At 34.8% G+C, this 27305-nt stretch overlaps 1 protein-coding gene across 1 annotated transcript in view; it reads left to right on the top strand.

Moving 5' to 3' along the window:
* COG5 (component of oligomeric golgi complex 5) overlaps positions 1-27305 on the top strand; it is a 240196-nt gene that overhangs the window by 178943 nt on the left and 33948 nt on the right. The window contains exons 15-16 of the mRNA XM_031454688.2: positions 19294-19404; positions 20915-20977. Of these exons, the coding sequence (XP_031310548.2) occupies positions 19294-19404; positions 20915-20977 (174 nt within the window). The remainder of the gene's footprint in view (positions 1-19293; positions 19405-20914; positions 20978-27305) is intronic.

Below are 27305 nucleotides of genomic sequence, written 5' to 3'. Positions count from 1 at the left end.
CTTTGATCTTGCCATATTCCTCTTTTATAATTACTTCACTGAAAACATTTATAGGAAAATAGCCAAATATTAAATCTTTAGTGGGAGAAAGGTTAAAACAGATTTTAAAGTAGAATATCTACTCTATTTGTAGGTGGAAATGTTGCCTTGAAATTTGGTATAATGAAGTCTATAAATGGATAATTCTTTTTATAGATGAAATACTTAAGCCTCAGGTCCACAAGGTTGAAAAGTGACAGAAATCAGATCACTTATGAATGTTTAAGCAGTGAGGTAAAGGAAAGCTAGAATTTTAAAGACAATATACTTTCAAAAAGGATGACTTGAAAATACAAAACTTGAAATGGAGCAGCTTTCCAGAATCCTAAGTTTATTTTCCTAAACGTTACTTGTGGAAGTTTCTTGGCTATGAGAACATTTTATCATGCTTAATTATAGCTTTAATTCACATCAGGAGAAAGGATCATAAAAAGATTTTTCAGGTTGATCCTTTCCGTGGACCATCTTTATGGTCATCTAAACTCACTATGTGTATTCAGATATATTCTTTCATATGCCTACAAAAGCCATATGTTGCTTCTTTTCAGCCTTACTATTTTCATGTTTTAGGCTCTAGTAGAATATAACATATATGAATTATACATAGTATACATATTTGCTTATAATAATGTAAAATTTTATCATTACACATGTATTACTTTTTTTGAAGTCTTCTCTGTTACTAACCACCAAAGTTATGTGTCATATAAGCCTAAAGCCCTATAGGGACAAATCCTTAAATCCTTTTTCTTGACTCTTAAATGGTACCAGCGAATTCTTTTCTTAAGGTTAGGGTAGGGCCATAAAAATAATAACCATTATTATGCATCTGCAGTGGTTGGGATTGTGCCAAGCCTTTAAAGTGTATGATCTCATTTATTTCACAACAACCTTTGAGATGGAAGTATCAGTATCTGCCACTACAAAATGTGGAAATTGAGTCTGAGAAAGCCTGCCCAAGACAGATTGCTAAAAGTACAATCCCAGCTATTAAATCTTGAAACCAGCATTCAGACTCAGATTTGAGTCCAGACCAAGCTTTAAAACTCTCTTGTACAACAGTGCACCTTTCTTTTCTACTTAAGATAAGCAGTATAGTGCTATACATACTGTTTTGTGATTTTCTTAATCACTTTACAATATGTCATAGAGATCTATATCTACTATCTTAATCCATGTATAGTATATTTATGAACCGTTTCCCTTTTTGTTCTTAGTGGATAGGCTTAGTCCATTCAGGCTACTATAACAAAATGCCATAAACTCTGTGGCTTATAAACAATTTATTTCTCACAGTTCTGGAGGCTGGGAATTCCAAGATCAAGGAATCAGCAGATTCAGTATTTGGTGAGAGCCCCTTTCGTGGTTCACAGATGGCTATCTTATTTCTGTAAGCTCACAGGGTGGGAGGGGAAAGAGGGCTTTTCAAGACTCCTTAATAAGGGCACTGATCCCACTCATGAGCGCTCTGCCCTTATGACCTAATCACCTCTCAGAGGTCCCACCTCCTAAAAATAGTACTATCACCTTAGGCATTAGGTTTCAACATATGAATTGGCAGGGGTACAAACATTCAGACTGTAGCAGATATTTAGATGATTTAATTGTCTAATTTAGAAATAACAGGGATTTAGCCTTGAATGCTCACATGTGAGTTGTAAGTCATACGGTTTACATCCTTTAACATGTATTTAATTTAGTGTGTGTCATGTTAATGCCAGCTTCCAAGATGCTCTTTTGTGAAAACGAGATCAGTGTTTTTTAAGACTCTCTTCATTTAAAAATTATTCATTTGTCTTGACGGCAATTGTGAAGTTATAATTAACTTACTAAGTAGAATTTTATGTTCCAAATACACATAACACCTATAGATGTATTTATCATAATATTTTATCATTGAACTGAACAAATTGTTTATTTAATGGTGATATATTGGTAGTTCATATAGTTTTGAAATGTGACCTTTAGTAGAAAATGTCACTAGACCTCGCTATCACAAGTTTGAATCAATATTTTCTTTGTTCTCTGTATGTTAAAAGGAAATTAAGGGGGGAAGGGTATAGCTCAAGTGGTAAAGCACAGGCTTAGCATGCACACAGTCCTGGGTTCAATCCCCAATACCTCCTCTAAAAATAAATCAATAAGTAAACCTAATTACCTGCCCCCCGCAAAGGAAATTAAAATATTAGTGTATAAGGAATTTATTGTGGTACCTTGATAATATATAGGTTTATAAACTATTATAATAACAAACTTATAGACAAATATACTAATAAGTATTCCTTTTAAAAGGTAAATTGTTAGGGCATTTTCCAACAGTAACTACTATCTCATGGTTTCCAGGAATGACATATAGAATCTTAGTGTAAATGTCAAATAATATAAACTATGAAAAAGTAGATTGGCATTTAATTCGGTTGCAGACCATTTGAAACAATAATGGGAATGACATTTAAGGGGAAGTTTCAACTCCAGTGCAGGTCAGTAGCTGTGTGTGATGAGGTCAGAAGCTCTAGATGGCAGTAGGGTTTTTTTTAAAGCTTTGTAAATATACACTTTATTCTTTGTATAATTGGTAAGTAGTTTGGAGACTTGACATTCCTACAATGGAAGGAAACCTACATGTGTGATATTTAAATGCTGACATAGAAACATACAAGTTTAACTTTTTTAGTTTTAAAGGGATTGTTTGATGCAGATTTAAATGTCATCTGCCTGGATACTGCTTCATATATCATATGGTAAGCTTGTTTTATTAACATTCAAATAACAGATTTTTTAAAAATATGAAATCACTTGGAAGGCTTTTTATATTATGTGCAAACAGAAGAAACTAGTAGATTCAGCAGATTCTCTTGGACCAAATGCACTATAGCTGTAATACAAATACACTTCTCCCCTTTGGTTACCTACCGTCTTGCTTCTTTAGACAGCACCCTGCTCTTGGTCACTCCTGTTCTCACGTTGGACTGTTTTTAGGATCACTCCTTCTTTTCTTTATGGTAGCTTTCTGACTTGCTTCCCAGACTTGTTAGAGCTAGATTTTCTGGGGGCTGTGCCAGCTCAGTAGTAAGTGGTCATGCTGTCTCAGGTTCAGTAGGCCGTAGTGAAGACAGGTATGTCAAGTAATGGTTTTTGTAATTAAGAAATATTTTCAATACACAAATATTCTGTCATCAGTTAAAGTCTGTCAAAGTCTGTATCATCTTTTGCCACAAGAATGTTGCATAATAGCCACAAAATCTGAGTGGCATACAATTAGCATTTATTCCTCACACATCGTGCTGACCTTGGCTGGGTTTACTCCACAGCAGGCTGGCTGCTGATCCAGGCTGGCTTTAACTATAGTCAGTCCTCTGCTCTGTTCTTCATGTCTCTAACCCTGCAGCAGGCCTTTCTGGGCTTGATCTCACGGTGAAGGCGGAGGCACAAGAGAGGAAGTATCTGCATAAGTCTGGCTCACTAAAACAGCCCATCCACAGTGCATTATTAAATAGCAAAGAGTGTGGGCACAGAAAGAGATGAAGGATTGGGGCCATTTGTGCCATCTATCACAATGCCAAGTTGGGAACATGACAGCAAAAAAAGAGTTCATAACTTTTCTTGTTAATTCCCAAAGGCCTCATCTCCCTCCTGGAATCCTAATAGTGTGTACTGAGTTATTAAAATATTTATGTAAATGTGTATTGGAATATAATTGACATATAATTTTATATTTCAAATACACAACCTAATTTTTTTCTTGTGATGAGAACTTTTAAGATTTACTCTTTTATCAACTTCAAAATATGCAATACAGTATTGTTAGCTGTAGTGCTTCTATTGTACATTAAATCACCAGGACTTATAATTGAAAGTTTGTACCTTTTTGACCATCTTCTCCCATTTTCCCCACCCCATACCCCTGGCCTCTAGCAAGCACCAATCTGTTCTCTATACCTATGAATTTGGTTTGTTTTGTTTTTTAGATTCTATGTATGAGTGAAATCATATGGTACTTTTACTTAGCATAATGCCCTCAGGGTCCATCCGTGTTGTCACAGGTGGCAGGGTTGCCTTCTTTTTCGTGGCTGAATTACATTGCATTATACATGGATCCCCCGTTTTCTTTATCCGTCCATTTGTCCATGGACCTGTAGGTTGTTTCCACGTCTCGGCTAGTGTAAAGAACGCTGCAGTGAACACAGGGGTGCATGTGTCTTTTCCAGATAGTGATTTCATTTTTTCAGATTGCTTCATTCATTTCTTCAGAATCATACAGTAGTTCTCTTCATAATTTTTGCAAGACCCTCCATACTGTTTTCCACAGTGCTGCACCAATTTACATTCCTACCAGCAGTGCCCAGGATTCCCTTTCATCCACATCCTCACCAACACGTTATTTCTTGTCTTTTTGTTGCTAGCCATTTTAGCAAGCATGAGGTGTGTGGTTTTGATTAGCATTTCCCTGATGGTTAGTGATGTGGAGCACTTTTTAATGTACCTGTTGGCCATCTGTATGTCTTCTTTGAAAAATGTCTGTTCAGATGCTCTGCCCATCTTTCAGAGTATTTGTTTTTTAGCTATTGAGTTGTATGGGTACATGATTTGCAAATACTTACTCCCAAGTGTGTATTAAATTTTTATGGCATTTGGCTATCAGCTTCGTAGCCAAAGATGATAGAAATTCATTACTGTGATAATTCACTTAATGATTTTAATTACTGTTAATATTACTTTTAAAACATTTATCCTTTTTTTGTGTCTCCTATTTGATGATATGTATTTTGACCCCTTATCATATTTTCTAGTCTTTATTGTCCTAAACTTACTTTTATTACCACAAGCATATAATATTCAAATGAATATTTTCCCTCTCCTATTTTTCTTCAAGTCTTTCATTACAAAATATACTTCCATTTATCTTTCACTTTATTTCAGAATGTGAACAAGTAGCACAAATAGAATTTTCCTTACCAACTCCAGGAATTACAAGTAATAATTAGAGGCTTGAAACAAAGAAATTGGACAACTGAATTATGCCGCATGGGTTTTCACTGCTGTGTTAGTGCTTTGATACGATGAAGATTTTTTAAATATATAATTCAGCCTTTTAGGTGTTCTTGTTGACAAGATTGGTCTGAATTACCTGGCCATTTTTACCGGAATTGGAAGTCTTAAAACTGTAGAGCTTTTATATTTTTTCAAGCATATTAGTAATAAAGAAGGGCTTTTAGTTTTACCCCTGTTTCAAGGTATAGGAATATAATTTAATTCCCTAATGTGTACTTCAAAATTATACTGTTTTAAAGTATATTTCTGGGAGAGAGAGTTGTCAGCATTTAGTCAGGGTTAGGCTGTGATTTACTTAGAGCACCCTCTTCCCTAGCACACACAGGCATACAAATACACATAACCATAATGATATAGCTGTATTCACAAATAAAATATAAAGAAAACCTCCATTTACCTCCTGTAGCTGCCATACATATCAACTTACTGTGACATGAGGCAAGATTGCCTTGCAGCTGGAACCAAGGCCAGAATACTCAGGAATTGCATCTGCAGTATCCCAGTGTGCCAGAATCTCTGAGCCACCAGCATTAGATGTGGTTGTGAACTGGAGAGCTGTGGTGGTAGTGGTGGGGAGGGACACATGGTTGAAAAGGCAACTATAAAACCCCCAGACACCAGGGACGAAGACAGGAAGAATAAAGAACCACTGACCATAGAGGAAGACAGTTTTCACAGAGAAACCTCTGAGAGCCTCCTCAAGCTACTAGGCTAGTTCTCATATTTCTTCCACATTTGTGACACATTTGTAAGTTCAGGGTGCTATTAAACTGAAAATGTATTGCTTTCTACCTGTAGATTGTGTGCTCCGGCTCTCTCCTGTTCTCACATGCAGAATATCAGCAGTAAACAGCAGTCTTAATTAGAAAAAACAGCAGCAGCAAAAACAAACAAAACTCCTTCCTTTTAAAAAAAAAAATAGGAAGCAAGCTAAAAGTCATTGCAGTTGAGTATAAAAGAACTCATTTGTATCTTAGAGGCTCCTGAATATCTTTATCCTTTAGTATATCAAGCACATAGCAGCTAACTTTAGGGCAGCCAACTTTTACTCAGCTCATTATATCTTATGAGAGTTTGCTAATTTAGATTGCCAGTTTGGACTTTCTTTTTCCTTTGTTACTTCCTTATCTTTTCCTTTCTTCAGACTCTGTCCAAGGAGATGCTTTCCCCAATCTTCTGCAATCAGATTCCTTTCTTCTTCTCTTTTTAAGGAGAGAGGAACAACTGGTTTTTAGGCGAAGGCTTTTGGCCATAGTGTTGGACTAGTTGAGAGTGGTGGGAGATATTCCTTTGGTTCTAAGATTTTCAAGATGCTGTGGTCACCCTTGCAGAGTAATGGGTTAATCCCCAGGTCCAGGGTCCATATCCATCCTGCCCCCCCATCCCCCACCCCACCAGTGGTAGGTGGGGTCGCCTAAGCCACCTTGGGCTTGTCTACCAGCCCGGAGAGTCCCTTCCACACTCTCTGAGCATCTAAGCTGCCTCAGGTTCCATTTGTTCCTCTCCTTCCTGGAAGGCTTCCTTTTAAAATTTTAGTCCCCAAAATTGGGGGGAATGTTTTTAAGTGTCTTAAGGGTTTGAGCCCCTTGTTTTCGTTCTGCTTCCTTTTTTCCCTCCTTCCCTCTTCATGGAGTGATTATGTTGACAGTAATGTATAATGCACGTTCTCTTCACTGGTTTATCTTCAGAAATTTCTCTGGGCTTTTTTTTTTTTCAGTTTGTGATTCAACACTGCATTAAAGGGGGATGTTGCATTGAATAAAAGAGCAGTGTGGTTTTAAAAACAAAATTTAGATTATTTTCTGAGACATACCTGAAAAAGTGGTGCATGTGGAAAGTGTTCTGTCTGATAGGAATCCAGAAAATCTTTTTTCTGCTTTGCAAGCAGCCTTTTTGAAAAAGCATTCTACAGTATCTTAGGGTAGGAATTGTTAATCTAGGAGGTCTATGAAGGGGTTTCAGGGCATCTACGAACTCTAGGGAACTATGAAATGTAATTTTATATGAGTTTTTTTCTGGAAAAATGTTGTAACAGATTTGAAAGAGGTCTATGACCCCCTCCTCCCAAAATAACCCAAAAATACCTGGAAAATTTCTCAAATATTTGGAAATTAAATAGTGTACTTTAAAATAATCTCTGGGTCAAAAAGGGAAATGTAAAAATATATTTTGAATTAAATAAACTTGAAAATATACCATATCAGAACTCATAGGATGCAGGTAACTTAAGGAAGTACATAGCATTACATACTTATATTGGGGGAGGGGGGAGTCTCAAATTACTGTTTGAATCTTCCACCTCAAGAAACTAGGGGAAAACAAAACATATAAAACTCATAGCAGCTTAATTTAAAATAATTAAGGAAATGATAAGACAAGAGCAGAAATTAGTCAATTTGAAAACAAAACCAATAGAGAAAAGTCAATGAAACTAAAAGTCTGTTCTAGAATTATAAGTGACTTGTGTAAAATCACTGTACCTATAGGGAAGGAAAGACTTTCCCTCTGCCCTTAGGTTCTATGTCTGGGTCTATGAAGTAAATAGCAGGCAGAGTAACAGGAGAAAAAGTATATAAATTTATTAATTTTGAATAGTACATACATGCATTAGGCACGACAGAAAAAAAAAGTGAATACCCAAAAAAGGGATGAGATGGAGCACTTTACATACCCTCTTAATAAGGGAGGGAAAAGAGGAAGACATAGACTATGTAGGGGAGAGTAGGTGATTTTTAGAAGAGATGAATGGGCCCTTAGAAGAATAGATAGAAAATATGATACTTTATGGTAAACTTTGGGTGTAATGTCTACTTCTCATTTCCTCTCCTGTGATAAGTCAGTCTTGCCTGGTTGGGTATAGAGTTTTCACTTTTGTTAATTTCAAAACATGTGACCACTGTCTTCTCTGAGAACCCTCTTTAGTTGGGAAATCTAATTTCTAACTGTGATCACTCTAATAACCTTGAAAGACTAATAGTAATGACTAGGAATGTTGAGATCTGGGGAGTTCAGATCCCCTTCCTTCCTTTCTCAAGCATCCAAAGAAAATGCTTCAAGAAGTTATTGATAGTTTGGGAATTTCGTTACTAATCATTGAGAGAAGTTCTTTGTAGTCTTGTAAAGATTTCTACGTGCAGATTTGGAGACATCTCAAGGTTTATTATTATGCTAGAAAAAGAAGGTGAAAATGGTACATTTAGTAGTCCCACCTGTAGGTGAAATAAGCTGTTTTATGGTTTTTCTTTTTCTTTTTCTTTCTTTTTAATAGACGGCGACATGAAACTGTTAGCATGTAACTCTGAACTAAGAATGTGGTGGGAGAACTTTGTTTTTCAGTTTATACCTTCAGTTAGCTCTGTTTCATCTTTACCATATGCAAGCTTTAAACAGAAGCAAGAATTGAATTAGAACCCAAGGGACTGATCACGCTGAATGAGGCTGAGGAGGCCAGCACAAGTAGCTTTAGAACCAACACGAGCCTGTTAGCTGTTGAAGCAGTTTGTGTTGTGGCCTTGGTCACACCATCACGGAGTAGCACCTTCAACCCAGAACCTCTAGTTGCAAGCACTCTGCCTTTTCAGTCTTGCTTATGTGCTGGGATTCCTGCGTACTGAAAGACTAGAGGCTGGCCAAATGCTCTTGCTTTCTTAGAATTCCTGTGACCCACTCTAATATCCTTCAAACTCTGACCTCAACTCAGGATTATGCCAGCCCTTGCAGGATATAGTAAGGTTTTTGGCCTTCACTCTTGAGTGAGAGGGAAGCTCTTCAATGGTTGAACACAGAATGAGGAAATCTAACTCAAAAGGAAGGCTTGAAATGCAGTAAGGAATAGTAAGCACAAACAGTTGGGTAAACATGTAAGTAAATCTAAGCCTTAATTTCATAAAATAAGAAGTAATGGTGACTAGTCAGGGGCATATAAACAAAAAACATCCTAAAATACAAGTCTGTGTTAAAGTTTAAAATGAGGAAGGAATAATGAATTTTAAAGCATTCTGAAAGGCTTGTATTGTTCAGGAGAGCTATAAAGCCATAGATACGTTGACTTAAGTTGAGTATGGATTTTAACAATTATGACCACTGAAAGAATATAAATAGAATATATAACTTGTAAATTAATTGATGGGGAAAATGGATAAAAAAAGAAAAGCATCAGTTCAATTAAAAGCTGAAAAGTAAACAATAAAAAGAAGCAAAAAAAATATAAAAAGTTCATAGTAAAATGACTTCCAAACATATATATATATATAAAATTGATCTCAGTAAATGTAAATAGGCTAAACTGACCAGTGACATTTCTCAAATTGGATAGAATTAGTAACTAAATTTAGCTTTGTGTGATATACCTAGAATGTAATGAAAGTAAAGGAGTGGAGAAAAATATTTCAGGCAAATAGTAATTAGACAAAAGCTGATATAACTATAGTAACATAAGGCAAAACAGACTACAGCAAACGCATTATTAGGGGTTGGGGAGAGGGGTGTCATCAGAAAAGGAACAATTTACTAGGAAGGTATAAGAATTATGACACACCCTACAACACAGCTTCAGACTAATAAAGTGGATGACATTTCAGAGAGAAATTGACAGTTCTGCTATCAAAATGGGAGATTGTGGGGGTTAAAGAGGTCAGTCAGGCCACAGTAGAATAATACTCTTTAGAATTACTTCCTTAAACTCCTTGGACAATTACAGTCATTTGTGGAAGACACAAACGTAGAATGACATTGGCAGATTTTGCAAAATACATCTCTAATTTTTTAGATAATCATTGCTCTCAATCAGGTAATTAACTTTTTTTTTCTGGTTTGACATTATGAACACAGCTATTAAGATTAATATTCAGAGAGCACCTCATTAGCTTGGAGCGGAATAATACAATTATTTAGGCTTTAGTTAAACTGAAAGTTATCTTTAGACTGCATAGAAAGAACTTCTTTGCTGTGAAAATGAATAATGCATACAAGATTATAGGTTTAATTACATTAGAATTCACATCTCTCAAAAACTGTGAAAGTACTAGTCTATATACTAATATATAAACTACTAATTATTTTTTAAAATTTTATTGGCTAACTTAAGCCTTAATATAGGATGCTGGGATTTTTGTTTTTTTTTTTTAATATCCCTAAGTGTAATAAACCTAACTTATTTTAGAAAATCTGTAGTCTGAAATTCAGTCTGTACTAAACCTAAATTACCCTAAATCAAAGAGGTCTTATTCTTTACAGTTTATGTGAAGAGTTTTTCTGTTGAGTCATAAATTAGTCTTAATATTCATTATTGGAAAATGGGAAAAGCTCAGTATACCTGACAGTGAACTGTTCTTTCTTCTTCAAAGAATTAAAACATGCAGACTTGTGACTCTTAAGTTTAATTAACAAGGCCAGTGTTTATGAGCCAGTGATTGGTTGTGGGTAAGTGGAAACTCTACCTATTGTTAAAAAGCATAAGGTCCTTTGAAGGAAAATAAAGTAAAAGCTCCAAGTGATCCTTTCTTAGCAAACTGTGTTTGCCTTTCTAACCCTCTGTAGTTACTAAACCCCATATACCAGGTGGAGTTTTTATAGGACAGGAGCATGGGAGGAGATCTAGAGGAGGTTGATGGGAAAGATAAATTGATTAAAGGACTTTGTAACAGTATTACGGGGCATCTGAGCAATACAGCTGTGAATTCCAAAGCTATATTTGATTCCTGTCATTCCTGATGAGCTGGTTTTGCTCATCTCTCATATATAGACAAGATTTGGTTCCCAGCTTTTTGTTACATGTTAATTGTCCAAAAGGGACCCCATCTCCAGCTGTTATCTCTTTGATAGCAGATTTGTGTGACGGTTTAGTCTGATGTCAGGAATTTACATCATCATTGAATTTGTTCTGTAGTTGAATGTACCTGTCCTTATTTTTAGCTAAAGAAATACGGAGTAACTCCTTTTTTTCAAATCGAGTAGTCAAATATTTGACAAATTCAACAGTATGAAATATAAATAAGAACGAGGAAGGAAATTAAAAGCATGCTCTGACCTTCCAGAACTGATGTCACAATGGCCATGCATGAAAGTTGGCACTTACTTCCTAGGAAAGCCTCACAGCTTTCATGTGGTTAGTCCTCTGGTTCCCCACTTGAGAGCAAATTAGACCAAGATAGTCAAAAAGAGAAAACTGACACCTTAGGAATAAAAGGAGTCTTAAAATCACCAAAATTTAAAGGGAAGGGAAAAGGAAACACAAAACTTCAAAAGATACAGTAACCCAACTGTTTAATGAGTGAAGGAGCAATATATACCCCATGAAGCTCTGATAGAGTTACTTTTAAAACAAAGATGTGAATGGCACAAACACCGCTCACTAGTGAACATAGACTGTACTTAATTTAAGTAGAATTTGCCTTTTTATGGTATATGTCCTGTGTATTTTATTTATGAAACCAGGAAAGAGTCACTATACGCTGTAGCCAAGATTTTCTCGAAGATATTTTCTGATAGTTTTAGCACCTAAGAAAATTATTTTTATTTATTAGGGAAGTTAGGTTGACATGCCAGGGAAATGAATTGCTCTGTAAACTTACGGACTTGTCCTTTGCTATACACTTGCAGAAAGATGCCTTATGTCTGGATTCTAAATACAATGCAATTTCTGATACATAACAAACTATATTTAGTATTCGGGGTGTTAGATAGTTTAATTGTGAGTGTGTGTATATATATTCTGTTTTATAAGAAAATTGACATATTATAATAAGCTGATATTTAATTATAATTCTTGTTTTCTTTACTCTGAACCAGGTAAATCTGTGATGAAAGCATTTGATAAATAAATACAAGTAAAAATCTGTTATTTTAATCCATCACAGATTAGTAGATCAAAAGAGATTATCTTTCCCAAAAACCTTTTGGGGATAAACAATAACCAAAGTACTTTATTTCCTTATTTTATCTTAAATGTTTCAGGGATGGAATTGTATGTACACCTTTCATTTTTATAATAGATGAAATTATCATGTATAACAGTTTCTAAGTGTGTTGTACGAGTAAACCTGTTAGATGCGTTTTGAATTTCCCAGTGCCTTTTACTAGTGTTCTGGTAGCCTTCCACGTTATGTAATGCTTCATACCACTTCTTAACATTTTTGCTTTATTTCTTTCCAGTCTTTGAGAGCAAACTGATGCATAGGCAAACCTGCTTTTTAAAAAAACAGTAACACTATAACATAAGCATCTCCTGTGATTATTTGTTTCGTCATGTGAATTGCCTGTTATACCCAGCTATTCTCTTATTCTTAGACATGTAGGGTTTTCCAGTTTCTCTGTTTTATAAATAACATTATCCTTCTGCATTTAACTTTATTATTTTCTTAGGGTACATTTCTAATAGTGGACTACATAAGGATACAGCAGTTTTGAGGTTCTTGGAATATATTGCTCATTAGCATCTCTTGACCTTAAAACATTTAGATGAACCATGGAATACATTTAGAATCACTGGCTCATATGTCCAGAAGAACTGATATGACATAGCTCAGGGATTACAGATAGATTTCATCTCCTGTGTCAGGTGTGAGATTTATGGTCACTGCCTGGAGCACATACCAGGGCCACAGTTGATTACCGATTTCTTCTCTGTGTTGAGGAGGGTAGTGATGATCTGAGAGCTAGATATTTACCTTTATAGTTTTCATTAAAATAACAACAATTATAATGCTTTGCCTTTTGTGTGTGTTTTTGCTGTGAACCCCAAAATTGGATAGAAAGCATGTATTGGATCAAAAGAATTCGTCTTAATATAAATTTCACATTAAATTTTTCAATTTGTTAATTGTAATGCACATACTCTCACCACTTTCAGAAAAATAAGTGTAGATATAACTATAGCTGAAGGTTCAGCAGAACTTAAAGTTTTTGTTAAAAATATCTGATTTAGTATAAAAATGCCTTGACTTGTTTTCATTCAGAAAGCATTGTAGATGAGTATACTTTTTGCATTGTTCTGCTCTAAACCTATGAAATTCTAATACATACTTTTTTCCTCATTTGTTTTATGTATGCTTGCAAAGAAATATTTGGAATTACGACCAAATCCATGTAAAAAGGAATTATCCTGTAGTCTTGATATTTCCTTAGCGGTAATGGAAATTACAGATAACAAGAACACTAGTGATATTTCCATAATATCTGGAAAAGTAACTTAATCTTCTGTATTTCATAAATAACCCATAATGTATTTTCTTATTCATTTTAGACATTCTTTAAGTGACCAACTTTATAGTTTCCCAAAAGTAATTTTCAATAGAATTTCTGAATAGAAATTTAAAGCTTTCATCCAACTCACCTCTTGAATCGTGAAGTCTGTTTCTTTTACTTGTAGCCCTCAGCTGTGATGTTAGGGTGATCTTGGTCATTTCATCTATAAAGTAACAATTTTATAAAAACAGTCTGCATGTTAACTGTATAGCTTATCACTGTTTCAGGAATTTCATCTCAGTTGTTTCTCACGCATTGAATTCACACAAAGTTCCCAGTGAGCAGATGTACAGAATTAGAATTTCTGAAAAATATTTTCTTCTGATAGTTAAACTTAAAAAGGAATAATATCTCTTGTCATTTGCACATAGGAACCATTTTCATTATTATTCACTTAATCTTTGGATTCCCTTTCTTTGTGTGTATGTGTGTGGGGGGGGAGATTTTCAAAACTGGAATGCAACTCTGTTGGTTTCTGACATCCTTCCATACTATATTAAATAGTGTGACTTGATTAACCAGTATGTACACTTCTCACTGTTTCGAATATTCAATCTCTCACTGCTTTACCTTTCTAGTCCTCTTCTTCCGAATGTTCTACAGCCAAGGCTGTGTTTTTGTACCTCCAGAGAAAATTTTATTCACCTCAAATAAAGTGGATTTTGAACATGCAACAAGAAACCATTCATTCATTCCACAGATATCTAATAAGCATCTTCTACTTTAGGATGCCGCCCTGAAAATATACATGGATTAGTGAAAAGTCAGTTTCAAGGAGTTTAGATGAAGGAAATAGCTTGAAACAATGAAAGTTAAAATGGCTGAAGGTGAATGGAAGCTTCTGAAATACAGAATGCCTACTCTGTACAAGATGCTTTGATACTACAACCAAAAAGGAGCCAAGATTGAATCTGTACCCCTACGGAGCTTCAGTGGTTTTTGGTTCTGATTCCTTCACAGTCCTCCTAATCTGTGCCTGTGGTCCCTTCGCCAGTACTGAGATAGGCTAGGGCTTGGAGGAGTGGCTTGTAGCGAAAAGGACTAAGCAAAGGAGAAGTGAGGAGAATATGAGAACAGGACATAGACTTGTCTGGAGATAAAAATGATAGTACTTTACATTGCTAAGGCATTTTACAGTCTACAAAGCATAGTTTGGTATCAACTGTATTGTTAGTTTAGTGTTACAGATGGGGAAATTGAAGCCACAGGTTACTCAGCTAGCAAGTAGTAGAGAAAAGTCTAGGTTCTTAAGTGTTGGTTCATTTTATTGCAGACATTCTAGGAACAGCAGGAAAATCGGTAAAACAAACTCAGATAAATTCATACAGTAGAATAGTACACAGCAATAAAAAGGAGTAAATGTGGGTGAAAACCAGTAACATGCTGAGTGGAAGAAGCTTTACACTCACACAAAAAAAAAACTTTTGTAAAGATACAGAACAGACAAAACTAATCAGTGAGTTGAAGTCATTGGTAACAAGTATAGTGATGTCTACAAGTTATTTTGAGTTGCATCAAAAAATATAAAATGGGTAGTGGGATGGATAACATAAGCAAGTATTATAAAATGTTAATTATAGAATTTAAGTGGTCAGTATATGAGAATTCACTGTACAGGTCTTTTAAGTGTTCATAATACAATATTAGAAAAAATCAGCTGTGCATTACTTTTAGTGGTTTTGAAAATAATATGTGTGAACAGAAATAATTTTCTTTCCCCCAAGAAGAACACAGTGGCAGCAGAAGCTGGTAAAAGACTGAATAATACGTGAAATACTGCCTTTGGAACTCGTTAAAAATATCTTTGCATGTTATCTGGGAATATAGCCCCACTTAAAGCCAAGACTTAATCAAACCAGAATTAGTGGGATTGACTGGGGAGTGGGATGAAGGACCCTCCTGGAGTGATGTGGTTAGCATCACATGAGTAAAACCGTTTACCAAATCTCAGTGAATTGTACACTTCACGTCTGCATTTCATTATGTATAAATTTTACCTTCAAAGCAAAAAAAAAAAAACCTGAGTAATATATTGAATTCCATTTAATTATATGCATGCTTAATTGTTTAGGGATGAAGTATACTGATCTCTAAAAATTATTTTGAAAAGAATGAAAAATATAAAAGGAATTGAAGATAGGTAATAGATCTGTGATATAAAGCAAATTGTAGAATGTTAATCGTGAAATCTAGGCTATCAGTATATGGGAATTCACTGTACAATTCTTCTAACCTGAAGGAGAAAAAGACAAGGAACTAAGTGAATCACCTGTATAAATACTGAATTAACTAAGAATTATTACAGGGGAAAGGAGCAGTGAGTACACCTACTGCCCACATCTTGGTCTCTAATACCACTTCCCAGTAAGAGAAACTGGAACTTCTTGGAAACCTGGCAGATTCCAGATAAAAGTATTGTTCCACTATAAATTTATGAAGTTGGTAACTGAACTGAAGTTTTGTAAGAGAATATTCATTTTCTTAGGAAATACTCACTGAATTATTTAGGGATAAAAGGCCATAATGTATGTATGATTCAGAAAAAATATGCATATGCATGTATGTGTGTGTGTGTGTGTGTGTGTGTGTGAGATTTTGAGTAACAAAGCAACTGGGATAAAATGTCAACAGCAGGTAAATCTGGGTAAAGCATACATGGGTGTCCCTTGTACTTTTTAAACTTTTTGTAACATTTGTAAGTTTGAAATTACTTTCTCCCAAAAGATAATGACAGGAATGGTGCTGGAGAGAAACACAGGGAGATCCACTTAGCTAAGGTTTTGAACTGATATACTCTGTGCTGTAAGGGCAGGATAAGCAGCAGGTCATGTTTAATTTTCCAATCTTCCAGTGTTACATTTCCACCTTGATATTTAAACCTTGTTCCTTGTTTTTGGCACAGTGATATTTCATTTTTAGGTTTTGGGTTTTTTGTTTTTTTGTTTTGTATTATCAGTGTTTTGCTCCTGCAACTATAAGATTTTCTTCATTGAACTTTGTAGGTCTTTTTTGTTTTTTTTTGTTTTGTTTTTTTTTTTTTGTAGGTCTGTTTAACTGAACCATTTATCTTAACCTTAGTTTTCGCTAGACTGTCAGGGCATCCATCAGATAACCCTTGAAGTGTGGGAATTTTTCTTTCTCTACTTTTTAAAAAACAGCTTTATTAAAATATAATTCACCCATTCAAAGTATACAGATCAGTGGGTTTTTTAGTATATTCACAATCAAATTTAGAACATTTTATCATTCCAACAAGAATCCTCCTACCAATTAGCAATCACTCCCCACTTACCCCTCTTCCAATTACTGATTTACTTTTTGTCTCTGGATTTGCATGTAAACATAATCATTTATTATGTGGCCTTTTGTAGGTGGCTTCTTGTTACTTTCAGGGTACATCCATGTCATAATATATGTCAACTTCATTCCTTTTTTTATTTTATTTTTTTTGCTGAGTAATGTTCGTTTGTATATATATACCACATCTTACTTAGCCATCTATCAGTTGGCTGACATTTGGAGTGTTTCCACTTTGGGGCAGTTACGTTGCTGAAAAACCGGCCTCTGTACCCTAATAGCCGGATTGAGAGTCAGAGGCAGAGTTTGGGGAGGAGAGAAAAAGAATAGCTTTATTGCTTCACCCAGCAAAGCGGGTCACAGCAGGCTCATGAGCCTAAAAGACTGCGAGCCCGTCTTGGGATTGGGGTCTTGAGGTTTTCATAGAAAAATTGAATGGAACAGAAAAGGTGATAATGGTCCAGGTGTGAGGGGCTACATTCCTTTCATTTTGACAAGAACTTGCTGTTGTTATGGAGGAACTGAGGGTCTGCCCATTTTCTTGGCAGTTCATTCCATGACCTTCTTTCAAGACCTCTAGGATAGAAGGATGTTATTATAAAAAAAAAAAAGTGCACAGGGAGGGAAGCCTGTTAGTCATAAACTCAGTTTAGCTGGAAGTACAGGCTGAACAACTCAAGAGCCGTCTTGTTAGTTTCCTACTCTTTCACTTATGCTGTGGAATAATGCTGCTGTGAATAGTTGTATACACGTTTTTGTATGAATATATGTTTTTATTTCTTTTGTGTATATAACTAAGGGTCAAATTGCTGGGTATATTCACTCTGTTTATCTTACGAACCGCCAAACTGTTTTCCAGAGCGTCTACTTTATGTTAAATTCCGACCAGCAATGCACAAGAGTTTCACTTTCTCTGTATCTTGGCCAACATTTGTTATTATCTGTCTTTTTTATTATAGCACCCTAATAGGTGTAAAATGGGCCTTTCTATTCTTTTAAACTCTAAAAATATGATCGGTTCTCAGTAATAAAATGATCCCCACCCTTTTCTAGCAGCAAGCCTGTCTCTTTATTAAATATGGAATACATAAAATAAGTGGAAATAAGATAATGTAAGAAGAACTCTTCCCATTTATTTGTTAGTACTTCAGAATTATTTGGAGAGAATCTCAGAGAAATCCAATCTCTACAAGAGAGATTGGGTTTTTAAAAAGTAGTACTGCTAAAACTCAATTTTTAAATGCCCATTATAGACAGATACACATTTAGCACCTAACCCCGAGTCTGCCGTACTCATTGATGCTACCGATCATTGCCACTTTAATCTCCAAAGTGGCTTCAGGAACCTTTCCTCACCCTCACCGTAGCACAGAGCCCATCGTTGGCTTTCCTCTGGGAGCTCAGAGCTTCTGAGTATTGGTTCACCACCATATATATTAAACTGGACTTTGTAGGCTCATTTGAGGTCTGACCATTAATTTTTAAATTGTTTCTATTGGAGAAATATGGCTTTTTTTTTCAGCCCACCAGCTTACAAATGACCATTTTGTAACTTGATTTTAAGTTGGTGACTCTCTCTGTCCATGAGGAAAGACAAAATAAGCTGGAGTTACTTAATCTGATGTCAGAAAGCTTTATGTTGACTTAAAGTCATCCTCATGGATTCTAACTTTAGCTCAGGATTATTCTCTTTATTTTAACTGCAATTTTTTATGTTCTTAAATTGTATTTTATTGCCACAAGTGGGAATTAAATGGAGGTTGAATTTAATTTTGGAAGTATATGTGTGTATATTTATCAAAGAAAGTAGAAAGAAAAATAGTATTTCTTTCTCTCATACTTTGTTTCACTATAACAAAGGAAGGTGCTCTTAGTTTCAGCTCTCCTAAAAGGCCAATTTTTCATGTTTGAGATGTACATCCACATTCATAGTTACTTACATCATGTTTTATCTTCCTGATCAAATTTAACTGACCTTTAAATAATTGTTACAGGGGTTTCGATTAAAATCTGATCAATATAAGAATCATTTATATGTGATTTTTTTTCTTAAATGGAACTGTAATAGTTATAGATTAATTCAGTAAAGTACTCAATGTCCTTTTCCCTAAAATGCATGCATTAATACCACTTCTACTGATCATCCATACACAGTATAATCATAGGCAACTTCCTTTTTAATCTATAAAAAGTGAGGGTAGTACCCTCTTTTCACCACTTATTGCACTTGTAATAGTATGATGTCTGTCAAATGTACATATGTTTTTATTCCTTTCCCTCCCTTCCTTTTCCCTTTCTTTGCTTTCCTTTTTTGTTTATTTGGTTTTGAATAGAGAAAAGACTGTTGGCAGAAGGTATTCCCTAGATGTACTATTTTGACATATCAGACTAACAGCACATACTGGGCTTTTGGGTCACACTTGCCTCAGGGGTCCATCAGCTATGAAGTAACTGATCAAGGATGTCCTTCCTGTGCAAGACTAATTAGGCCTCCAGGTTCATGCTGTTATCTCTGTGGAGGTTCCTGGCTATGCTTAAAGTCCAAAGTTTGACCTGAACATTTCCAGTTAACATTCTCTTTGTCAGGGGACCATGAACTTCCCCCCAGTTAAAATATGAACTATCATTTTGGTAATTTCTTTTTGTGTTGAATTCTTACAGCTCTCCACACAAGGAGATGCAAGTCAGGTGATTGGACCTCTTACCGAAGGGCAGAGGAGAAATGTGGCAGTAGTGAATTCACTCTATAAGTTGCACCAATCGGTAACAAAGGTACCCTTTAATCTTTATTTTAATTAAGTTCTTCTTATGTAACTTTAAATTCTTCTTTCTTCTCCTCAAATTTAAACAATTATGAATTATTAATTTTTTGCAGAAAGATACAATGAAAATGTGGTTGTAAAATAAGCTGAGGAATGAACTCTTTCTAAACAGTCTTTGACCTAGGCATTTATTATTTGTATGACTTTTTGTCTATACATTTAGTTTAAAGCTCGTGAACCATAGATCCTCAAGTTTGCTTGGTATAATCAAGTTCATTGAATAAATGATCTAAGGGTAAATTATATGTATTTTATCCATACTAAAAACAAATAATTTGATATCATATGGGTGATAGTAAGTTATAGCAAAGCTTAGTAATGGAATAAGAACTTGAAAGCCCTCTAACATATCAGAAAGGTACTATCTTTGCACAAAAATGGTGGGGGTAGGATGCGTTACAAACAGTGAACTATTGTTATATAATCATTGAAGACTACTTGTAAGTAGAAAATATTTGTTGTTGTTGTTCTACTAATGCATTTTTTAAATGACTGAATTTTAACCTTTTTGTCTTCTTATATTAGATCTAAGATGAACTGTAAACATAATTATTAGGAAAGCAGCATTTTCAACCCCATCTTTGATTTTTGAATCACTTTGCTCTCTATTAATGATTTGCAAAAATATTTAGTAAGTAGGGAGGTAATTAGAAGACCTGAAGGAAGCCAGAGGTTAGGTGATGTTCTTAAAAACCTGACTTCTAATATGAGCTTTTATATGCTAGATAATATTTTAGAATAATTATAAGTGACAATTATTCATTTATTTAAAAATTCTAACAAGTCCTTTTATCCATTAGAGGTTTCAAAAAAGTGTGTATTTTGCACACTGAACAAAATATATTTTAAAAGGTTATTAACAGCTAAATCCCAGAAAAGTAAATAACAAAAGGAAATAAAAAGAATAAATGATACATTTTCCATTTCCTTTCATTTTTACTCTAAAACACCATAAGCAATGAAAAATTGTATTTATTTAGCCTGATTTAAATGTCTTTATTGATACTTTCAGAATTGTCATAATCTTGGTATTGATTTGTAAAAAGGGAAGTGGTTGACATTTGTATTTTAAAGACGTGTTAAAAATTATAGTCAGCCTAGAAAAAAGTGAATTTTTAAAAGAAATAAGTAAATATGGCTTTTGACTGGCCTTTTCAAATTAAAACTGTATTAGAAACTATTAAAGTACATAAAAGAAAGCTAGCTCTTAGAGTTCTTAATGTTTCAATTATTTGAAGTAGTTATTTACTTTATACAGGAAAACATTTTTTAAAACTATCCTAACTGCTAAATACTAGTGGGTTTTTAAAATATACCTGAGATACTACTCTAAGGTAAAAATACAAAACAAACAAACAAAAAAAACTATTTTATGTGTGGCTTGTAGAAAGTTTTATGTTATGATCAAAGTTAATATTTATAAAAATAAATGACTTAAACTATAACTGAATTTGTTCTAGGTGGTTTCCAGTCAGAGCTCATTCCCACCAGCAGCTGAGCAAACTATAATTTCAGCCCTAAAGGTAAAAGAATTTGATTTAATTTTTGGCTCTATAGATCAAAGAGTTTTAGAATTGTTTGGATGAGTGGAAGATGTCATATTTGTAATTCAGAATCTTCTACATATGCCAAAAGTAGCTTGTTGATAATTATCCTAGGGAGAGAGGCTACATGTGTGTTTATATTTTCTTGAGTTTAAAAATAGACCCTGTTGGTGTCTACAGATTGTGTTCCACTTAGATGATTGTATCATAAGCAAGAAAAGCAAGAGTCTTACAAGTATTCATTGTATCTTAGGTCAGTACAGCCCAGTATTATCCCAGTAAAGCGGTAGCTCTCCACCAGGGTGATTTTGTCCCCTGCAGGGCATTTAACAATATCTAGAGACATTTTTGATTGTTGTGACCAGGAGTGGGCTGCTACTGGCATCTATTGCCAGGGCTCCTGTTAAACATCATGTAGTGAGTAGGACAGACCCCCACAACACAGAATTATCAGACCCAAAATGCCAGTAATGCCAAGGTTGGGAAACTAATGTGTATCTCTAAGATGGGAAACCAGAGGAAATTCCCATTTTTAAAAATATACTAACATAAATATACCCCCTGTCTAGCACTCAGGAAGTTTAATAAAAAATGATTTTGGCATGAGATTCAGAGCTATATATAGTTCCCAATAGGTAACTCTTTATAAATAAGCAAATAATTCATTCTTATAATAGTAATAGATACTCTTTATTAGTCACATGCATTATGCTGAAATGTTACGGCAACTGTTCAAGTTATGTATTATCCCCATTTTTTTACAACATTTTATACAATATCCTGATTTTATATAATTACTTGCTCAACATCATATAGCTGGTAAACCTAGACCTCACTGACTCAGGAGAGTGATATCTACTACACCTTGCCACCATCATCCACTCATTCATTTACTAATGTTTATTTAGTACTTAGTATATAGTAAAGCAAAGACTCGGGAGCTAAACTCTCTCTGTAAATGAAATCTGTCTCAGCTATTTAACTAGTTGTACGACCTCAGACAAGTTAGTAAGTTTTCTCTTGCCTTAGTTTCTCCGTCTGTAAGATGGTACAATATACCTAAACAGAGGTAATAAATGTCAACTATTAAGCTGAATTTAGATCACTTGGGTAGAGCTGAGAGCGAGAGAGGGAGAGGGGGGAGAGAGAAAGAGAGAGAGAGAGATGGTTTACCAGTAAACTCCAAGGAGGAATAATTATATTTAGAGAGTAAAGAGGATACAAATAAAGCACAGTCAGAGAGAGGAAGAAAATTGGGAAAGGACAATGTCACACAAAGGGAACTTTTGAGGTGAAACGCTCCATCAGTGACATGGATGGGGACTTAACAGCCGCAAACCTTAAGGACACTGCATTCATATCTGACGTAGGAGGAGATGGTCTGTTTTCCCACAACATGGTAAAAGTGCACTTGGATGTCTCCTCTGTATCCTTTTCTTTTTCCAAGCATGCTTACCTCATTACGATGAAGTATTATTAAAGCTGCAATAGTAAAAACGATTGTTTTTAGTAAGAGTTGTCCAATTTATTGATAATCATAAATATACTATAAAATTGGGCCATTAAGACAAACCAAAAGGTCTTAACATTCTCGCTTCCAGGCAGGGAATACATGCAGTCTTTTCTGTATATGGTTCCACATTTTGTCTTTTAACAGTAGCTGTCAAACATTACTTGATCACTACCCAAGATAAATAAGTTTTAGTTTGTATCCCATACATAGTGCATAAGCATTTATAAATATATTCACACATATAATTGTATATATGTAGAATGTGCATCTATGCACATTTCTGTAATTGAAATAAAGATTTCACAAAACAATACTTTTCCTTATTTTGTGCAGTGATTCTGATATTTTCTGTACTCATCTGTTACTTTTTAAAACATTATGATAATGATCCACTGAATTGAGTTTTTGACCCCCTAATAATCACAACTGATGGTTTGAGAAAGTCCATTCGGTAGGTTAAGAAAGAGTGCTTACACCGTGCCTGATGGTAAAAGTCTCCTGGGCAAGTTAAAAATAGAAATTCTTCAGACACTATAATTCATTATAGGGTGGACTTTCCGAATCTGCATTTTTAACATACAACAGAGGTTATTCCTCATGTTAGTTACTTTGGGCTGAGAGTTGAGGCCAGTGCAGTTAACATTGTCCTGATGTTCTGAGCCCTCGTTCTGAGCTTTGCTCACCAGGACTGGTGTCCCACGTCCCAGGGTGCTGCAGTTTGCCAAGGCACCGCCACTTGTGCCTCAGAACTGGGTGAGAGAAGAATAGCAGTCAGTCCGAGGCCCTCCTGCAGTGACCCTGCCCATTAGAGATGAAACTGCCTGTGTTCACAGACCTCAGTGAGACAGTTTTGGCCATGCGTTTCAGTTACATCTTGTTAAAAATCATTGTGGCATAATAAGTGAAGGACAAACAAAACCCTTGGACTCAAAGGAAACAAGAATCTTGAATTTCATAAAATTATTATCATATCACTTTGAATTAGGGATAGAATGTTATGATACATCAATGACTGTAGACCAAGAACCAAAAATCTATTATTTGACAGAAAAGATTTATTTTTCATTTGAATTTATATATTATTGTATTATTTAATTATTTTATTTTGGCAGGGGAGGGGTAAGTAGGTTTATTTATTTTCAAAGGAGGCACTGGGGATTGAACCCAGGACCTCATGCATGCTAAGCATGTGCTCTACCACTTGAGTTATACACTCCCCCTGACAGAAAAGATATTAAACATACTCTTTTACTTACTAAAAAATATAGGTAAAAACACATAATAGTCTTTTCTTCTCAACCTTATTGACATTTTATCCAAAATTAAATTTTAATTTGCGTTCAAAGTTTATCATCTCATATTGTGAGCATTATCTACTGTGTCTTGGATGGCATAATTCATGTTAATGATTATACAGTCAGAGTCATTTAATTAGAACCACCTCAGCGATGAGTAGCATTTAAACAGCTTGGCCCAGTAATTCCGACTGAGATTGTCTTGTCCAGATAGTGATTGTGTTGCTAAGTTTATGTATGACAGTTCTTCCTCACTGTGTGGGTTTGATGTTCTGTATGAGGGAATATTCCAGATTGTTGAGATTTCAGTATCTTCATCATCTCAGCTATTTTAGGGATATCTTTTAACAATGTATGACACACTTCCCTGCTTTGTAAAGAGCTTATGAAATAAAATCTAGTCTGCGTTCTCAGTTTCCTCCGGGGTTGGTTAACCCTCTACCCATCTTTTACATGAAGGCTTTCCCCAGGATGCTCTCTTGTCTGCTCTGTGTTTTCCCTAAGTGGGAAACCTCGCCTGGCTGTGAAGTTTCCTGTCCACCATCATGTCATACACAGACAGAGGCAGTTCAGTTCTTCCATTCTGGTCTTTATGCCTGTTTTCCATGCTTGTTCCACCTGCTAGAACCTCTAGTACCACGTTGCATAGAACTGGTGGAAGTGGACTTGACTTGTTCCTGACCTGGGAAAAGGCACTCAGCATTTCATGACTGAAAGTAGGATGTTTTCTTAGATGACCTTTATCAGATTGAACAAGTCCTCTTCTCTTCCTAGTTTACTGAGGCTTTTAAAAAAATAACTGACGTTCCATCAGATAGATTTTTGTCTATTGAAATGATCATATGTCTTTACCTCTTTATTCTGTTAATAAGATACTTTACAGGAATTCATTTTCAAATATCAAACCAACTGTGGTCTTGTAGCATTACCCTGTTTCTGTGTTCCTGGATTGGGTTTGCTTAATTTTTGTTAAAGATGTTTGCATCTGTAATTGTAAGGGGCATTGGTATGTGGTTTTCTTTTTTGGAATTCTTTGTCTGGCTGTGAAGTGTTTCCTCCTCTTCTGTTTTCTGGAGGAATTTGTGTGGAATTTGTGTTGTTTTCTCCTTAAGTGCTTGGTAGAATTCACCAGTGAAGCCATCTGGGCCTATGGTTTTCTTTGTAGGAAGTTTTTAACTACAAATGTACTTCATTTAATAGATTCAGGGCTATTCAGGTTATCTGCTTCTTCTTGAGTGAACTTTGATACTTCGTGGCTTTCAAGGTATTTACTTGTCTGTTCATCTAAGTTATCTAATTTGTCAGAATAAAGTTGTACATAACATTCTCTTACTGTCTTTGTAATGTCTTTAGAACCAATAGTGATAATGCCTTTTTCATTTTTTATATTGATGATATGTGTTCTTTTATCTTTTTTTTCTTTAGCAGTCTAGCTAAGGATTTGTCAGTATCATTATTCTTTTCTTTTGGCTTTATTAATTTCCTCTACTGTTTGTCTTTTTATTTCACTGATTTCTGCTTTTGTCTTTCATTTCCTTATTTTGGATTTTCTTTGCCTTTTTTTTTCCCCAGTATTTTTGAGACCTTATACCATGGATTTTTAGACCTCCCCAACCCCCACCAAAGAACATTTAAAGTTGTAAATTTCCTTCTGAGCACTTTAATTTTGATATATTGTGCTTTCATCGTAAGTAGTTTGAAATATTTTTTATTTCTTTTGTCATTTTTTTTTGATTCATGGGGTTTTTAGAAGTTTTTTTTTAATTTCTATTTGCTTGTGGTTTTTCTAGATACTGATTTCTAGTTTAATTATTACCATCAGAAAATATATTCTGTATTATTTCAGTTCTTTTAAATTTATTGAGTTATTTTGTGGCCCAGCATGTGGTCTGTCTTGATGAATGAGCCATGTGTGCTTGACAAAAATGTGTATCTGTAATTGTTCAGTATTATGTTCTATAAATGCCAGTTACGTATCGAGGTGTCGTGATACAGTCAGATCTTCTGTGCCTCTCCTGATATTTTATGTATTTGTTCTATCAATTGCTGAAAGACAGGAATTACAGTTTTCTGTGATCGTGGACTTGCTTATATCTCCCTTTAATTCTGTCAATTCTTGATGCCTCAGTTCTGAAGCTATGTTTCTAGTTGTTTTGAGGCTCTGTTACATATATATTTATCATTTTTTATGCCTTCCTGATGAACTGACCCTTTTATCATTATGAAATTCCCTTCTTTAGCTTTGTTAATTCTTTTTTTTTTTTTTTTGGAGAGTAAGGTTAGTGGGTGGAAGGGGAAGATACAGAAGTAAACTAGCCTGTGTGTTAATTCTTATTGTTCTGCATTCTGTTTTATCTGATATTAATTTAACTACTCCAGCCTTCTTATGTTTAATGTTTAGATAGTGTATGTTCTTCTATCCATTTACTTTCAACTCCTCTGTGTTTTTATTTTCAAAATTTATCCCTTGTAGACAGGGTATATTTGGTCTTGCCTTTTTGTCTGTTCTGATAATGTCTGCTTTTTAATTGAAATGTTTAGCCTAGTAACCTAATACAGTTATCATTAAAGTTCTATTTAGGTGTATATTTTTATTATTTGTTTTTTGTTTATCCCCCCCCCCTTTTTTTTTAACTTTTTTTTTTTTGGAGGAGGGAGGTAATTAGGTTTATTTATTTATTTATATTTAGAGGAGATACTGGGGATTGAACCCAGGACCTTGTGCACGCTAAGCATGCGCTCTGCCACTTGAACTATACCCTCCACTACCCTCTGGGTTATTTTATTTTCTCTTTTCCTCCGTTTCTGCTTTCTTTTGGATAATTTGAATTGTTTTTCAATTTCTTTTTAATTTATTTCTTAGATTTTTGCCTATACCTCTTTTCGTGATTTTTTTTAGTTGTTTCTCTGTTGATATAAATATCCTTAACTTTCCAGTCTTTGAAAGTTAATATTATACTGTGTCATGTAAAATATAGAAACTTTGCGTTTATCAAAGTACATTTACATATAACTTGCATGTAGTGTAATTTCTTCAGTTTAAAATTTCCGTTTTGGTTCTTTTTTACATTCTATCACTCTGCTGAGATTTTCTCTTATTTATTATGAGCACTGTTTTCTTTACTTCACTGAGGTCCCTGTCTGATAATTGTAGAGTCTGGGTCATTAAAAGATTGGCAGCTATTGATTGTCTTTTCCCTTTAAAATTGATAACATTTCCTAGCATTTTGTGTGTAATCATTTTTAATATATCCTAGATAATATAAATGTTATATTGTTTAGACTCAGTATTTTTTAAATATTACTCCTAAAAGTGTTGATGATTTCTTTAGCAATTACTTAGCTTGTTTAGACTCAGGTTGTACACTGTAAACCTTCAGTTGGCCATGCCTCAGGTCTCAGTACAGTTCTGGAAGCCTTAGCTGTGAGCCATTTGCAGTTTGCTTTGCACATGCGTGGTTGGTGAGTCAGCTGAAGACTAGTGCTGCGTTTACATGGA

Source organism: Camelus dromedarius, chromosome 7, assembly GCF_036321535.1.
Source record: "Camelus dromedarius isolate mCamDro1 chromosome 7, mCamDro1.pat, whole genome shotgun sequence".
NCBI lineage: Eukaryota > Metazoa > Chordata > Mammalia > Artiodactyla > Camelidae > Camelus > Camelus dromedarius.
Note: the sequence above shows the minus strand (reverse complement) of the source record. Positions and strands in the feature narration are given on the sequence as shown.